This window comes from Vipera ursinii (assembly GCF_947247035.1).
Source record: "Vipera ursinii genome assembly, chromosome: 3".
Taxonomy (NCBI): Eukaryota; Metazoa; Chordata; class Lepidosauria; order Squamata; family Viperidae; genus Vipera; species Vipera ursinii.
Window position 1 is genome coordinate 46,726,767 of NC_139516.1, and position 18,071 is coordinate 46,744,837.

Below are 18,071 nucleotides of genomic sequence, written 5' to 3' on the forward strand. Positions count from 1 at the left end.
CTCTGTATGGGAGTAAACACATGGGTAATAGAAAACATATTACAATTTCTAGTCAGTTTTGCTAGATATTAAACTGATAGCAGGAAATTGCTGGTGTCTTCTATGTAGCATGATGCTTAAGTACTTTTCTGCACATCACTGTATAAAAAGTTTTTTTAAAGTTTCTTTATATATTCTTGATTTCTGCAAAAATTAGCTTTCATTCAGAAGTTTCATGGAATACCTTATGATTCCAATGAAATCCTCTGTATATCCTGTAAACTAGTAGATTTAGATTAGAAAGTACACAGAACCACTTGTAACAAAATTGAAAGAATTTATAGCTTGCCAAACAGAACCATCAGTTTCAATCCTACAGTAGCCTTCCTCATCCTAGTATCTTTTAGATGTTGATTGTGTAACTTCACTAACCCCTGTCCATTCATTAAGCTGGCACAAGGAGACTTTTAGTACAAATATTATAAAAGATACTACACTAGGAAAACATCTTTACAGCATAAATCCTGTCTCTCTCTATTCAGTCATCCACTTAGTAAAGTAATTGATAACTTACTGTTAATAACCAAATATCTGTTTTTATATTACTGCAGTGAAAGAAACTTAGAAACTGATTCTGAGTAATTGATTTATTAATATTTCTTTTTCAAAGGAATATATCACCTGAACAGAAAGAATTTAAGACTTGTTAGTCTTCCACTGAATGTTGTTCAGTTCTTCTTACTGAGGCCTGTGGAACAAATACACATAAAAAATAAGCTGTAATTGAATTTCAGGGCAAAAAACTGCAGTCAGAAAAGATTGGAGGTGGGACTTTCTAATTTTTTAAAAGTTTAATAGCAACCTTCTCTGAAGAGAGTATACGGTTTGGGCTATAGCATAAAAGAATCCATCCTTTCACCTGCTTGCACCATAATGCCTAAATTGTCTTGCTCGTTGCTATTTTTTTCTGCGGCTGATATTACTATTGTATTAAACACATACTTTTGCTCAAAAGCAAAATGGCAGCTTCCTAAAGATTTTGGGGAAAACAAGTTATGTTTCCAGTTATGTTTTATTCAATTGTGGGAATATAGTAATAGATTTCCCATTGACTTACTTTAGTTTGACCCATTGTATGTATATATGTACCTGTTATTTCAAATAAAGCTTTAGGAGTTTTAATAGTTGGCCCCAACCTTCATTTTAACATTATATGATACTAAATAAATGTATCTTTAAAGAATTTCTGATGGATACCATATGAGTGCTCAAGATAACTTTTTCTCATCCCAAATCTTCCCTTTTAAATAGAAAAAAATCATGAAAGATAATGATTCCAAATTCAGAGTCAGTGTATGTTTCAGAAGCATTTTCAGTTAAGCCCAGCATATACTTGCAATGGCAAAGAATTTAATGACTTTCACAGAAATTTCGTAGTATTTATTTCATAATAGGAAAATCAAAAATTCTGAATGCAGCTAATAAGGGGGCAATCAATTCTAAGCATGTCCATTTTGTCCCAAGAATAACTTATGATCAAATAACCCTTCATCTTATATCCTTCACAGTTTTCTCAGTCTTTCCTCATGCACTATGAAATCAATCAAGCTTAAAGACTTATAATCATTTTGCTATGTGTATAATCATTCCTGTGCCATGCCATGATGATACTTTAAATTTCATATTTGAAACAAGCATGCCTTTTTCTAAGCAGACATCCTCCAATCACTTTATTTATTGTTGGGGCTCTGAATAACCCACTCACTTTTTCTGTACTCTGTTGCAGGAGTGTCAAACTGCTGGCCCACGGGCCAGATGCGTCATGCCAAAACCGCACCTACTCCAGCTCCAGCAATGGGGAAAAAGTTGCAATACATAGCGGCATGTCATGTGACGTGGCAAGTTTGACACCCCTGCTCTATTGTCTCTACCTCCACAGTCATGTCACTAAACAGAATTATGTTTTTCCCTAGGTCATTCATTTATTTATTCATTCATTCTGTTGTACAGTGTCCCCAAAACATAAATATTATTGCCATTCAGTGGACCACAACAAGCAATTATCACCAAAGTATGGATGTCTACTTTTCATACACATCCACAACAACCTAAATGCCACAAATTCATGAGAAAGCATATGTTTGGGCCATTTCATTTATATACTTTCACTTCCATGCATGTGTTCATCAACTCAAGTCTAAAAGATTGGAACTATTTACTCAGGTCTATTCCATCTTTTCTGATTTTTTTCCCCTCACAGATACAATACATTTTCCTTTAGACTGTTAAATTCATACATTCAGGTTCTTTACTATTTACACCTCTTAGATTCTAAGTCACAGCTTTCCATTTCCAGGAAGTTCTTACAACAATTCATTTAGCAACCGTTCAAAATTACAACAGCACTGAAAAATGGAACTTATGACCATTTTTCAGTTATGACCTTAGCAGCATCACCATGATCATGTAATCAAAATTCAGATGCTTGGCAACTGGTTCATCTTTATGACCGTTGCTGTGTTCCAAGGTCGTGTGATCACCTTTTTGTGACCTGACAAGCAAAGTCAATGGGGAAGCCAGATTCACTTAACAACTGGGTTACTATCAACTGCAGTGATTCACTTAACAACTGTGGCAAGAAAGGTTGTAAAACGGGGCAAAACACACTTAACAAATGTCTCAACAACAGAAATGTTGGGCTCATTTGTGGTCATAAGTCAAGGACTACCAGTATCATGGCCATTCCATAAATATTAACCTCAACAATCCATCATAGCTTTTCTCAGTTGAGCTTTTCATGTTATACTTTACATTATACTTAGCATTGGAAATGTATAGTTGAGGTTACTTATATGTGTAGATGAGGTTACTTCTATGTCACATGCAGGATTGTTTAGTAATGGTTAATTCTGTCCCATGTATACACATACAATTACATGCAAACTAAGTAGTCAAAAGTAGTTAGAGTTATAATTGCATATAATTGCTCTGGGCATTGGGTTTTTTTTTCTTTATATGTTTTACTTCGAGGACTTTCAATTTATTAACTAATGTTGTATTGTATTTTCTTGTTAGCCAACTTCAGGTCTTTTCCCTCTAGAAAGGCATTAACAGTAGTCATGCTTCACCATGTAAATTTTCTTGAGTCTAACCCCAGAATATAAATTGGCCATTAGGTTTAGACAATGGAAGGTTAAATTTTTATCTACTTCCAAGTGGACATTAGAATGATTTGTAATGCTGACCTGGGATTTCACCTCCTACTATTAATTTTTGTTATTATTACTGACATACTACTGATATTACTGATATATGTTGGTTATTTTTAATATTCTTGTTAATGAGATAATGTAGATGAAAAAAGTTTAAACATTTATTTCTATATGCATTATAACTGGATATTATATGATCATTTCGTCTTTAAGTATTGGTACCTCCCCAGACTTTGCTTTTGAATTTTAGATTTGAAACCTGAGAGCAGGGATTGTCTCTTCTTAATGATCTCAAAATCAAAGTGAGAATTTACCTGTCTGAGGATCAGTGGGAAAGATGGACACAATAGTATTAACACATTACCTCAATTCATTAGAGTATTCTTTAGTTTATTCAAAAGGGGGTTCTTTCCTTGACCACAGAAACGGCCAGAGAAGTCATCCATACCAAGAGTCCAGACCATGGCTCCTCCATACCCTTTACTCTTCAAAAACTCAGTCTGCAAAGAGAAAAAGCAGCTTTTAGAATTAGCCAAGTTGAAGGACATTTGAATGAATAACATTAAGAAAAAATACCCTTCAAATGCCATTTATTCCTCATAGAAGAGAGAAGTATACTAAGCACCTAAGTGGAGGAATACAGTGCAGTATGTTCAGTCATGGAAACTCTCATTCCCTCCTAAGAACATAGAAGCAGGCCAGTCCAACTGTTGTTCCAAATGTGGTACAATTCCCAGCAGGCCAAGAGTCATTCAACATATCTCCATTGCATTTAGAGTGCACCACAGCAACTGTCTATAAAGCATTCAGAATTTCTAACTGAATAATATTGCAGTATATTTCTTGTTGCTAAACCGACAGAGTTTGTGTAAAGGAAGAAAATTTTCATTTATCTTACGAATCAGAATGAAACAAAATAAGCAATTATCTTTCAACCTATAAATAATATATACTCAACATATAAATACTTCAGACTATTGTAAGAAGTGACATACAAGGTTGTACACACACACACACACACACACATATACACATATATACACAAAAATCACTTCTACTTTCATTGTGTTGAACATGTGAGTGGTCCAACTACTGCTAAGCTTGTAAGCCGCCCTGAGTCTTTGGAGAACGGCGGGATATAAATGTAATAAAAATAAAAAAATAAAATAAATAAAATAAATACTATGTTCAAAACTGAGGCACTGAGAAACAAGAGCATGTTTAAATTGTATAAGAATACAAAGATGTTTAAATTTAGCTCTATCACATGGAATGAATAAATAGTTAGCTGGACATTGGACCATTTTGTTATAAAGTTCAGCGGTGCTATGTGAATCTTAAATAGGGATGGTGCATCTGAGCTGCAAAAATCCTGACTATCACTAGATGGTCATAAAAGGCAGCTCCTGTGATTTTATAACCCTTTATTGTCTGGATTTTTGTAACCCAGAGATGGTGATACTGACTCAATGCTCTGACTCTACTGACAAAAAATATTTGTATTATTCGGTGGCATCAGGCCTAGATATGAATTTACACTGTGTAACAGCATGACAAGATAACTTTAATAAGCAGATGGAACTTTTCCATGTACATTGTATATTGGAACTTAGTCATGAGTTTATTTCATTGGCTAAACTAGATTTAACTCAATAATTATTACACAAAATGACAACTTACTTTAATCTGAAAACTTTTTTCATCATCATATCCAACCCATTCGCTATTTTTGAAGGCATATGGAACCTTCTGTTGCTCAACCCATGCTTTGGTAGCTCCTTGTAAGAATCCACAAATCTGTCAAAATGATTATGATCTGTTTATTCAAAGCAGCTCAGGAGAGATGGCAAAATAAAGCAGAACTATGCAGTGGCTCAGTGGGTTAGGACGCTGAGCTTGTCGATCAGAAGGTCGGCAGTTTGGTGGGTCAAATCCCAAGTGCCGCATAACAGAATGACCGCCTGTTACTCATCCCAGCTTCTGCCAAACTAGCAGTTCAAAAGCACGTAAAAATGCAAGTAGAAAAATAGGGACCACTATGGTGGGAAAGTAACAGCGTTCCGTGCGCCTTTGGCATCTACTCATGCCGGCCACATGACCACAGAAACGTCCTCGGACAAGTGCTGGCTCTTTGGCTTTGAAACGGAGATGAGCACCGGCCCCTAGAGTCAGAAACGACTAGCACGCATGTGTGGGGGAAACTTTACCTTATTTTTATAATATTTCCCCATTGGAATGATTGCTATTAAAGAGTATTGTCATTTGTGTGCTCAAATTTTCACCTACAGCAGTTTCTCAAAAATAAATATAGCATAAGAATGGGGGGGGGGGAAATGGGTCAATTGACAGCCAAGAAAATGTTCCAATCATTAATGTGGGGGTGGGGGTGGAGGTGGAGGTAGGAATCCCAATTTAAGTGACTTTTTAAATTATAGTAAACAGGATCAATTTGGTTCTGTAAATACAGTATTTACTCAAATGTAAATTCCATTAAATTGCGACATTGCTCTCAATGAACATGAACAGAATTATATTGCTAAGATTTTCTCATTATTGTTAGGGTTTGATTTTTTTTTTACCCTATCTTTCTTTCAAGCATTTTGGAGACACATTCATAGAATTATTTTTGTTTACTCCTTCAACAAACTCACAAGGCAAGTAAGGCAGAGAGAGAACAATTTACCCAAGATCATTTTATAATCTGTATTACCTATGGAATGTTCAGTCTTCGGTCTACCTTGATAATAGTATGAAGCTGGCTTCTCATTGTTTTCTTCAGCAAGTTAGCTAATAAGTTAGTAACTTCCCAGGCTAGCAAATGCCCCTGGAAAGTTTTCTACCCAAGCCTCAGCCAAGGATTAACCAAGGATAACCAGAGGTTGCCACCTAGTTAGATAACTTGTAAATTTTAATAAAATGAAGGGCATTTACCTCAAAATATGCCAGGAAACCAGATTGTCTGGTGTAGGCTCCAGGACTGCCTCCACCAGAGGCTGGCGCACCAATATTAGTATCTGAAGTAGAAAGTCTAAAAGTACGCCCATATGTTGGAAAGCCCATCATGAGTTTTTCAGCTGGTGCTCCTTTGTCAGTCCAGTATGTCATTGCATAATCCTGCAGTACAGAAACAAACAAACATTGTATGCATACTTCTGCATACATACAGTCTGTACACTGTACAAAGGAGGGTAGAGGAATATCAAGAACAATGTGGTCATTTATTAGTTCGTTCGGCAGCAGCAAATCATACAGCAAGCCACATCAGATGTACAAATAAATAATCCCATCTTTCACTGCCCAATTTTAGCGTTTGATGGGAATAAGAACAGAAGGAAGAAGCTAGAGCTGGAGCAAATGCCTTTTACAAATAAATAAAATTAAATAATAAAATAATTTTTAAAAAGTTTGGTTCCAGCCTCCCTTCTGTCTTTCCCCCTGAGCTAACTCACTTCTTATTCTAGGTTCACATTATCAATCAGATTGTGGTTTCAGTAAGTGAATTAATGATTAAAAATGCTTTCAAGTGGTTAAAGTTTCACCTCATGCTCAGTGCTTCCTAAGTTTAAAAAAATGAAAATTCAAACAGATGTATTGACTAACTTGTGGGCCAGATTCAAGTGGCCCATTACATATAGTACTAAGTTGTTAATATGGTGCAAATCATATTAATCCTTTTTCAATTACTGTGCCCAACTCAAGCTGCCTTTCACTGTCTTAGAAAGTATAAGAGAACTCCATTTCTTCTTTTGCATATCTTGCCTTTTGTCAGTGATACGGCAATTTTAGCTGGTGGGGTTAAAAAAGATTAACCTTCAGCTAGCATTGTTTTTTGCTGAGACATAGTCAATTCTTTTGATTTTGACATATACTTATATCAAATATCTTGAGTTTCATCAGTATTCTACATATGTTAGCATTGCTTAATTAAATTCCCACTACAAGTACTACAAAAGTGATAACAGATCGTTATGTTGCCATTTTTCTTACACAATTGTAGTAGGGAACTGGGTCATAGGACGCTAAACCTCGATACAGTGGGCTGTTCTCTCCTGTCACTGAATTCCAACTTCCATGGAAATCATAAGTCATCACATTGATAATATCAAGATTCCTAAATGTAAATTAAAAGTAAAGGACAAGATTAAGAAACAATAAACAAACAGCAAGTATAAAGGATCAAATAACAATAGCTATTTTGGGATATAAACACATGTGTAATGGATGTAGTTAATGCTGTTTAGAAGCTCTCAGAAACCTTAACTGAAATACCTTATATCACTTTTTCCCAATCTGGCCCCTAAGAGATAGGATAGATACATCTCATAATACCACAATCTGTTAACCAATCTTGCAGAGGTAATATTCCAAAGCAAAATACAATGGTAGCTTAGTACTCAACTGCTTTGAAACTCGTAGAATTTGACACTCAATGCATTTTGAAAATTTTGTCCTGGTACTCCTTGTTTGTTTAGCCAATGCCACAAACTAGAACTTGTTGAGACTGGCTGCCTTGTGACTCACTAGACTAGATTATTCTTCATGAGAAAAATTTGCTTAGTACTCATTGTTTTTAGTACTCATTGCACCTCCCAGAAACAATTAAGGATGAGTACCGAGGTACCACTGTAAGTTCATATTGGACCTCTCCTCTTAGATTGCATGACCTACCTCCCCAATGCAGGTACATCATATGCAGCATCTATGGTTGTTTTGCTTGCAGATACAGCTGCCGAAAGCAGAAGCCGTCGGTTTCCAGTTTGTCTACTTTCTCTCGTAAAGGCTGCTGATAATTCCTGAAGAGGGAAACAGAAGCAGCAGCAGTTACTATTGCTCGCTTGCAAGAGACCAGGAAAGGGTTCAAAGGAAGCTTTTTCATATTAGAAAGTTTTCACGCACATCAATCTATTAAGTTATGGAACTATGTAGTTCAGTGTGCATGTGTATTTATGTGCATGTGTATATTAAGATTCTCTTTTTCTCTCTCTTTCTCTCTCTCACACACACATATATATATACTATACATGTACTGAGCTATTACTTAATGTTTGTATGTATATACTGTGGGTACACATATGTGTGTATATATATATATATATATATATATATATATATATATATATATATATAGAGAGAGAGAGAGAGAGAGAGAGAGAGAGAGAGAGAGAGAGTCGGAAATGACTAGCACGCATGTGCAGGGGAACCTTTACTATATATATATATATATATATATATATATATATATATATATATATATATATATATATATATATATATATATATATATATATATATTATACACACACCCATATACATATAGCTTATTTAACTGAATCTTTTTTTGTATATATATATTTATTAGTTTTCCATTATTACAATAATATCTTTAAAAAACAACTTGGTGTCCGGGTTACAATAGTTCCATTTCAGACAAATACATATTATTGCAAATTTCCAAGTTATAATCAATACTTCCTCTCTCTTTTTCCCTTTAATACATACTATCTCTTATCTAAATTAATATATTTCTTATTGCTACCCATCAGTCATTTAATAGTTTACATATATATGTGTGTGTGTGTGTGTGTGTGTGTGTGTGTGTGTGTGTAAATTATTCAAATTGCTAATAAAGAATTTTTAGGGAGGCAATTTTATTAGCAATTTGAATAATTTACACAAATAATGAGCTGTCATAAGTTGTGACTATATCCTGTGGATAGCCTTGAGTTAGGCCAAAACAGGAAAGAAGAATTAATTAGCAAGGCATATTCAAATGACTTGACAAATATTTCACACACACACACACACACACATATAAATCTTTTAGTATGTTTCATATTTTAACATTCCATCTTTAACACATCAAACACCTTATCTATTTTTCTAGCTTTAATTTTACATTGATATTGAAATCAAAACGTTTAAGACTTCTCATTTTCATATTGCTAAAAAACCTCCTTTCCCTTTATACAATTTTCTTCAATATCTGGTAATATAATCTAGTTCTTATTTATCTCATTTCCATATCCATATCAATTATACAATATTTAGAATAGTAGTCATTAAAATACCAATTTGTAAGGAGGAGAGAAAAAAACAAAAAAAAACAAAGGAGGACAATATAATATTCTTGTTTCTCATTTATAGTTTCCACATATTAAAAATTAACCAAAATTTCTTCCATTTCAACATTTAATACATCCTTTCATGTCTCTACATCCAAGTATATTAGTTACATTCTATCATTTTTAACATATATACATCTTAACCCATATCATTTAAAAAACTCAATATTTCAATGTTAGTATTCATATATCTGTATTTTATTTTTCTTTTATTTTTATTTTAGTTAATCAGTATTTTTATCTACTCATCAAAACAATCTCTCATAATCCCAATACAATCCTGTCTATTTTAATATTATCTATTTCAGGCCTCTTAAAAATGTTCATATTTCTTCAATCTTATTCTTGCTTTCTTCCTTTGCCATGTCATTTTACGCTTCTTTGCCTCAGGGTCATCAAAACATTCTTGTATTACTATATCATATTGAAATGGCCCTCCAGTCTCCACCTTTGAAGGATTGAAGAATCTTCCAACAGCACCAAATCTTCACATTATTTTCATTTCTTGGTATAATTGTCCTGGTCCAAATAAACTTCCTTCCATATTTTCTCCATTACAATCTTCAAAAACCTGTATTTGTTGAGTATTTAATTCTTCTGCCAATGTATTTGATTGTTCTATTTCTTCTGTTAAATTCTGTCCCAATTAAATATTAATTGTACTCACAGTTTGAATTTGAGTTTGTTTCATCAAGATGCTTTCTAATTCTTTTCCAAAAGCTCTTATTTCATCACCAGCTGATAAGGAACTGATAAGTTTGGTAAGATATTTCTCACAAAGCCTGAATTTGTTTTTGAAACTCTTCCATCATGAAAATTCACATCTGGTGTTCAAGGTTACTCTTATCTTGTTTTTCTTAAATATTTTCTTGGCTTTTTTTAAAGAGAAAGTCAGATTGCAATTTCAAGTTTACCCACTGGGTGTCCCCCAAGTACTTTGGAAATTCTTTTCTTTTAGTATTTCTTTAACGTTTTTTTTTAAAAGCATCCCTGGGCTTGTCCGACACCTTTTGAAGGGAGGGTTAAATTTCCCCCTCCCTCTCCACAGTGGGAAAGTACTTAACAGCTTAATTAGGTGAAAAGAAGATGATTAAGGTATAAGAGAGGAATCTTACCCCCGTCTCTTCCACGCTGCTTTAATGTTGCCTGATGGTAAGTTTGACTTTGGCTGTCTGCAGCCTAGTAACAGCCATATTCCTATGGTCAGTCTTTCATCCGCTGGTACAAAGGGAATGCAGGCACTAATGGGGGGGGTTTGCTGCTCCCCCGCATTTCTGCAAAAGCCCCTTCTGTCTGGTCACCCCTCCAGGGTGACTCTTCAGTCCTTTTAGGACACCCCAGCAATGCGAATCTGGACATGGAAGATGGGAGCCATCCTCCAGACATCCATTGTCGGCTGTTGGCAAACCGGAAGTCCTGAATCTTCTTTTTACATTGCGTAATTTAAAGAGCAATATATGGAGAATCTTTGTGGTAGAACTACAAACATGCTCTCAGTGCAGGCAGAGCAAAATGTTTCAGTAATTCCCACATTCCAACCAACTACATTCACATTTTGTTTCCTTTTCCTGACTTTGATATCGGTCATAAGAAAACTAACTGATACAAGCTCCTAGCCCATTTAGAGGTGTGTTAAACAAGGAATAGAAGAGTGAGGTGGATCTAAGCAAGCCTCCAACATACAGCATTCCTTTGTCACTATCTCTGGTGCTATATTAGAATCAAAAGGACACACTGAAATCTTTTGGAACATGAGAGGGATGATGGAGGAGGTTCTAAGGCAGCTGCCCAGGAGAGGAGCAATGATTTGCATTCTAAACTGTAGCTTTAAGCTCCAGTCCTATAGCACTTAACTTGGAAAATAAGCATCCCTGAATTCAGTCAAATTTATTTCTAAGTATATGTGCACAGAATTGGACTGTTAGTCATAAATAGTGTAAGAATATTTGTAAATAATACAAAAAATTATTTGGATCTTGGATCCTACCTTTACTCCTACTATCTATTTTTCCTTTCTAAATAAATGGAGGCTAGCTATAAATACATAAGTACTTCATACATGCTCAGAGATATGCTGTTCTTTTATTTGTATATTCCATCAATAAAATATCTATTCTAGGACTGAGTTTTTGAGCAAGACTGTGATAGAGCAAAATTCTGAATAGCAAATCCTAATTGGACATTGATTTTCAATTCTAATTTTAATAGAAATTTTTATTGCAGTGATTCGCTATTGTTGATTTAAGAATGGCATCCATTGCAGAATATCAAAACACACAGTTTAAAGATCCTACAACACTCTTTTACAAAAATTTCAATTAAAAATTTATGCTTTCAGTCTCTCACCTGAGTCAGAATGGTAAACAGGTTTTTATCTTCTGGAGGGCTATCTGGATATTCCCAGTCTATATCCAGACCATCAAATTCATTCTCACGGAGAAAAGTTATAGCTGATGAGATGAAAGTCTGGCGATTTGCTGGAGATGATACCATGGTAATAAATCTGGAAGAAATACATTATTTTTGGACAGCCTAATTTTCTATGTTCATTGACCTCTTTTTATTTTCACAAAACCTCATGAACCATAGTTAGAAACTGGCAAGACCCAGCATCTACCTACCCTTAAAAAGTAAAAATAGAAATTGCTACATTTGCTTCTAAGTTCAGCTAAGTATTTTCAGAGTATTCCTTGTAGCAAAATGAAAATATAAATGAAATAAGGAAGGAATTGAGTTTATAATTACTGTGGGATGTTCTTTGTCACCCTTCTTTTTCTTTCTTGTAGTGTACTGGCCAAAATGTGCCAAAACTGATTGGTATTCTGTCCTTAAAGCCCATTTTGCCAGCAGAATTCCTTCTCAGCTGCAGAGATGGAATCGCCATTCTTTCCTATCTCCTTTAGACCAGATTAAAAATCACTTTATTACAAATATATGACCTATTTCAGTGGACAACTTTAGGAGAAAAGTCTTACTTTTGGTTATTAAAGTTTCCCCCTCCAACAGCCAGCAATGTGCGTAAATTGCTATTCCTGGAAAGCAAGAAAAACAATATAAGCATTCTGTGTATATCAACAAATAACCTATATCTTGAAAATTATCCCAAGATGCCCATCAACTGCTCCCTTGTGTACCATAAGCTAATAGCCTTTGAGGAAAACTTTGTGCCAAGATTTTATTGACACAGTAGAGATTAAAGAAACCATACATGATAGACTGGAACATAAACGGCTTTTGTCCTGAAGGTGCTTTTTCAGGAGGCGACTGGACTTCATTGTTTTTCTTTCAAGATATTTAAATTCTCATCCAAGAAGCTTCTTCAGCTCTGACTGGATGGTGGGGAATGGAAAGATTTATATGCCTTGCAGACAGCTGGTCATTTGCATTCTTTTAGAGAGTCGAGGGGCCATTTGGAGGTTTATCTGTGACCTCGGGGTCACCTGAGTAGTGCAAATGTATGTGGAGCCTTCTTGGAGGAAGGATATTTTCTGCCCTGTTGATGACAGGTGCAGGCTCTCTTGGATGAGAAGCAAAAACATCTTCAAAAACCCCATTCCCCCCACAAAAAAAAATCCAGTTGCCTCTTGAAAAAACTTTGGGACAACCATGACCTGGATGATTGAGAATGTCCATAGACATAAAAAGCTTTTACATTCTTGGCTTCTCTGGCAGTTCCAAAAGAGATAGAAAACATCATTTCCCCTTTCTCACTAAACTTTCCAGTATAATTTGGATTTCTCAAACTAATCTGAAAGCTCAAGGCTAGTATTATTTTAGTTAAATTATGAGTTACTATGATTTCTTAAATGGTTATTTTTTTCTCGATAAAAAGAACTTTGGATCTATCTATCTCACACACACATCAATTCCTCTGGCTGGCTTGCTGGTTATGTTTATATAAATAAATATATAAGCGCTCATAACTAACTTTTCCATTTTCCTAATGGTAAAAGAGAAAAAGAGAGCAGAGAACATTGGTTTTCAACTTAAGACATTCCATATACTAGGGATATATGTGCAAAAGAGTTATTTCCGTTGGTTTGAACCCTAGAAAATATATCTACTCCGAGCAACACCCAATGTTCCTTCATCCAGAAAACATAAAATACACAATTGTTCTGTGTAAAGTTGGTTGTGAATCATCTTGCTGCAATCTGGCATCCCTAAAGCTGTATCAAAAGAGTACGCTAGGAAGAAGACAAAACTGTAGAGCAGGGGTGTCAAACTGCTGTCCTGTGGACCAGTTGCATCATACGGAGGCCGCGCCCACTCCAGCTTCAGCAATGCAAAAAAAGTCACGATATGACACGACACATCATGTGACGCAGCAAGTTTGACACCTGTGCTGTAGAGAAAGCTCTAAAATAGCCTTAAAATAATTTGAAAAACAAACAAAAAATACCCATGCTCTCAGAACTGAGAAGGGGAAAGGGACCTCCTTCATATACATGACATAGCCTGCTCTACTTACTTTATATCTGTCCTAGGCCTTGGGCTTATAAGCATTTGACAATATTAATAATAACTAAGTGTCCACAATATATAACTTAAGTGATGAGCTGTAAGGTCTGAAATAAGTGCTTTTCTCTGTTTTACCTGGTTTTGATGCTATCATCTCTACTAATAAAGGCAATATTATTGTTACACAAATATATTTCTTTGAAAAGTTACTTGCCTTTCCTTTAGACCATTGAGTTGCCTGTAGAGTGTTTTATCATTCCATTCTATAGTTGTAATTTGGTTATTGTTCAAACCCGCAAAAGCATAAATCACGTGAGTGCACAGGAATGGATCTATGTTATCTGGGGTGAACCTGGCTGGTTCTTGCCTGTACTGAGCCCAGTTGGTGACATAACAGACAAGTTTGTAGCCAGAACCTGAAAAGAAATGCTTTGTGTAATGTCACAAATGGCTAAAACTGCATGGAGTTTATCTTCAGCATAACAATTGCCTTTTTCTCAGAGAGAAAAACACAATTCCACATGATATAAAAGATAATTAGCTGCATTTAGAATAGTGGAAAATGGTGAGTTATAAATAACATAAAATATGCACATATACACACCTAACCTTTGAAAGTATTGCTGATTCATTTATATGATTGAGTCAAATTAAAAGGTTTCTGATATAATGAGTTTTTCAAAGTTGTGGCTTGTTGTATGAAACAGTGACATTATAAGATAAGTGACTTTTTCATAAATGAGACATTGGCAGGACCAGGAATATTCTGGAAAAAGTAGGAACATTACAGGGAAAGCATTGGCCATAAGCTTCAATATCAGTGTGCATTCTTTATTTCTGGTCCTCGGGAACCAACTGTCTCAGTCCTTTTCATTATAAACCAATTTTTAATTATTTCTTTTCATTGTAAGTTGACATAGCTCAAAATATCCAGAAAAACCCTACGTATGACTCAGTTATGAAGATGAACTTGTTCCAGCATCTATCTTTTCTGGTAATAATAATCAGAAAACAAAATATTTAGTGTATGTGATAACAAAATAGCATTTTTTATTCCATCTAGAACAGATATGTCAAACACAAGGCCTGGGGGCCAGATCCGGCCCGCAAAGTGGTTTCATGTGGCCCATGAAGCCATCCTGGAAACAGTGAGGGAACGGCCCCCACTGCCTTGGCCCTGGCCCAGAGACCCTCCTTCCACCAGAGACCCTCAGATCTGTCCCACTCCTGCCCAGGCCCCCATAGGCACCCTTGATGCGAACGATGTAGAGCTGACCACGCCCACCCAGTAGGCCATACGCAATCTAGCCACGCCCACCCAGTAGGCCACGCCCACCCAGGCCATACCCACCCGGCCCCCTGAGGGCAACCGCAATGCTGATGCGGCCCTCAATGAAATTGAGTTTGACACCCCTGATCTAGAATAATCAGTGGGAGAGTACAGGCACTAGTCAGCATTTATGGATTGATTATTTATTGATTAGGATGTTTGCTCTAAATTGTATGTAAGGCAACTGATAAAACATTGTAGAGTTATTCTGATCTTCTTAATCATATGAGGAAAAAAATATTGTGCTGAAAGAATTTGCCTATTAAAGTTCCTTGCAACATATTTTAAAGCAAATATGGGAGAACATCATAAAGAGATTTCAGAAGTTACCAGAAAGAAAGAAGAGAGTGAAAGAAAGAAATCAGTCAGAATCAGGGGACCCATTGAAAACCATTGTGGCTTGGGGGAAAAGCAGAGTTTCAGCGTAGTTAGTTAGTTCAGGTTTCATAGGACTTGTGTCAGGAAAAATAGGAGACTGCACTCTGTACTTTTCCTTTAATCTTCCTGTAAATAAGTAAGTTTGTTCTATTAGAGGCTTGCATGAATTCTATGTTCCTTTGGAATATAGCACAAAAGAATCATACATTAGAATGCAATTATTTGGTCCAAGAAGAATCGAAAAACCCATAGTTAAGGAGGCAAATTTGGCCTATGTTTTAAATAAGGATTTTAATTTCAGTCTCTCTTGCTCTCACATAGAAACAGTATTTAAGAAACTATACACAGGCTTAACTCTAGGTACACTTTGTTTCTAAAACACTCACTACTTTTTACTATATTTTTTAAAATCTACTTCTGATCATGCTAAAACAGGCCACTTAAAATTTTTCGAACAGATCTCCTCAACTAACAAACAATAGTAAAAAAAAGTCCTACCAAACTGCAGTTCCAGCAGAACAATGAAACCTGCAAAGCAAAAATGCTCAACATCAGGAGTAGATCAGACGTTACAGTAAGACATTATTTATTTCCCAAGCTGTAGACAGATGATCAAATGAGTCCATAAAACATGATAAAAGAGATAACTGAGATCAACTAAATTCAACAATAACTTAGTCATCATCTTTAAAACTATAGTTCTAATGTTCAGGATTGTAAAAAATAATATTCATTTCTTTAGCGCTATTTTGCTTATTTGTAATAAGGCTGATCCTTACAAACACAAGGATGGGCACTTCCATCAGTTTTGGAAGGAACAGGGATGATTGGCTACATCCTCAGCCCCTCCCTCCCACAACCTGTTGGGAAGGGGATGGCCACCTGAGTTTTCTGGCTCTGCATCAAAAGTAGTCTTTCCCCCCCTCCCCCTCTATTCTGGAAGCAGCAGGGCAGTCTACACTGTCTCCTGCCATTCATTCCCTTCCACACAAATGCCTTTGCTTCCGTTGGTTGTTATGTGCTCTGATGGTCCAGGCGCCCTTCCATGGGTCTCTGGTCTCTGCCTTCAAGGGCCATTTTATCTAGGGTAATTGGGGTGCCTGCTGTGAAAGACTGGATCTCTGATACAGGTTTTTGGTTTCTTTTTTTAAACACAGTCTCTGCTGGAACTGTGAAAACATGGCCTCTTCCCCCTTCTCCTTTAACTATTTGAAACTTGACATGTTTCTGCCACATTTTCCCCTTTCTTAAAAAATATGTTCTTATGCTGCTCTATTCTAAAATGGCTGCAAGTGGTAGGGAAAAAAACTGTAAAATTGTTGTTTTGTCCTCAAAAGTCTTGCTCACTAAAGAAAAAGCAAATATCACTTGATTTGCTGGCATCCAAGGAAAAAGAAGCAGGGAATTATCAGTCAGGGACCACATTAACATCCAGACAGAACATCTGGCCATACTTTGTGAGGAAGGGGTAAAATCCAGAAAGAGGTTCCTTATATTGACTTCCTTCATAGCTAGTTTACACATGGAGATGAGTAGGTTTTTCTATGCAGCATGCGTAAAATATGCATGTTTACTTACCGACCCAAAGCTGTTGATTCCTCATATGGACACCTGCACCTAACCAATCAGATGCATGCAAACAAGACAGATAAGTACAGAGATGTTTCTGCGCTTTCTTAAAAGTTAAGACCATAATTTTGAATATTAGTGCATTTAATGCTATATTTTTAATGGCTATTTTATTTTACAGTAGTTGCAGTTACAGAGTTGGAAAAAGCCAAAATTAACAAAATTGTTCATTCCATCCCATTCAAGTTAGCAAGTTCTTATGTAGTTGACACTGTAAGTCATCCTCTGCATTCAGCTTAATAATCAATGTGCAACAGAAAAGCCTAAACACTCAAAAGCCATTTAAATAGTTCTCCACATACCTATCAGCTTGAGGAAATCTTTGCAATTAAAGCAGCCTGACTCTCCTCTCTGCTGTTATGCTTCTGTCCCTCAGAAAAGTTCTGCAAAGGAACTTCTTATATTTCCAGCCTCTGTACAAATCACTCATTCGCCACACCCCATTTGTTGCGTGTTTTTTTTAAAACAAACTTTCAAGAGTTCTTTATGTCCCAATTAAGCAAACACAAGTCAAGTAGGAAGTCAAGGAGACCCAAGGAAATTAGAGTGTATCAGCTTGACCTCAATACATGAAAAAATCCTAGAACAATAATCAAGTAAGGGCTGTGCTTAGAAAGAAACAAGGTGACTACTAAAAAAGCCAGCTTTTGTTTGTTAAAAACCAGTTATGTAAACACAATCCTAACTGCTCTTTTTTGGGGGGGGGATACTAAACCAAGTAAATGCTATGGATAATACATATTTAGGCTTGGGTAAGGCATTGGATTAAGTTAGCCATAGCCACTTCCTTCAGAAAGTGGAACTATATGGAATGGATGCCAGAGGGTTTCATAGTTGGATGAATAACTATATGCAACAAATGGTGCTTAATGGAGAGTCCTGGCAGACCACAAATTAAGCATTAGCCAACAGTATGCTACAGCTGCCAAAACAGCCAATGCAGTTTGGGGCTACATCAAA

The 18,071-nt window shown here is 35.9% G+C and overlaps 1 protein-coding gene across 1 annotated transcript; it reads right to left on the reverse strand.

Moving 5' to 3' along the window:
• Positions 1-495: 495 nt before the first annotated feature.
• LOC310637397 (acidic mammalian chitinase-like) lies at positions 496-17,595 on the reverse strand. Its single transcript, XM_083357781.1, has 12 exons — positions 17,414-17,595; positions 17,061-17,099; positions 15,981-16,010; positions 13,989-14,190; positions 12,289-12,345; positions 11,660-11,816; positions 7,860-7,984; positions 7,179-7,302; positions 6,123-6,305; positions 4,872-4,988; positions 3,556-3,691; positions 496-727 (listed from the first exon to the last, which is right to left on the reverse strand). The coding sequence occupies exons 2-11, from the start codon at positions 17,083-17,085 to the stop codon at positions 3,557-3,559; spliced, it is 1,155 nt and encodes a 384-aa protein (XP_083213907.1). The 5' UTR covers positions 17,086-17,099; positions 17,414-17,595; the 3' UTR covers positions 496-727; position 3,556.
• Between the last annotated feature and the right edge of the window lie 476 nt (positions 17,596-18,071).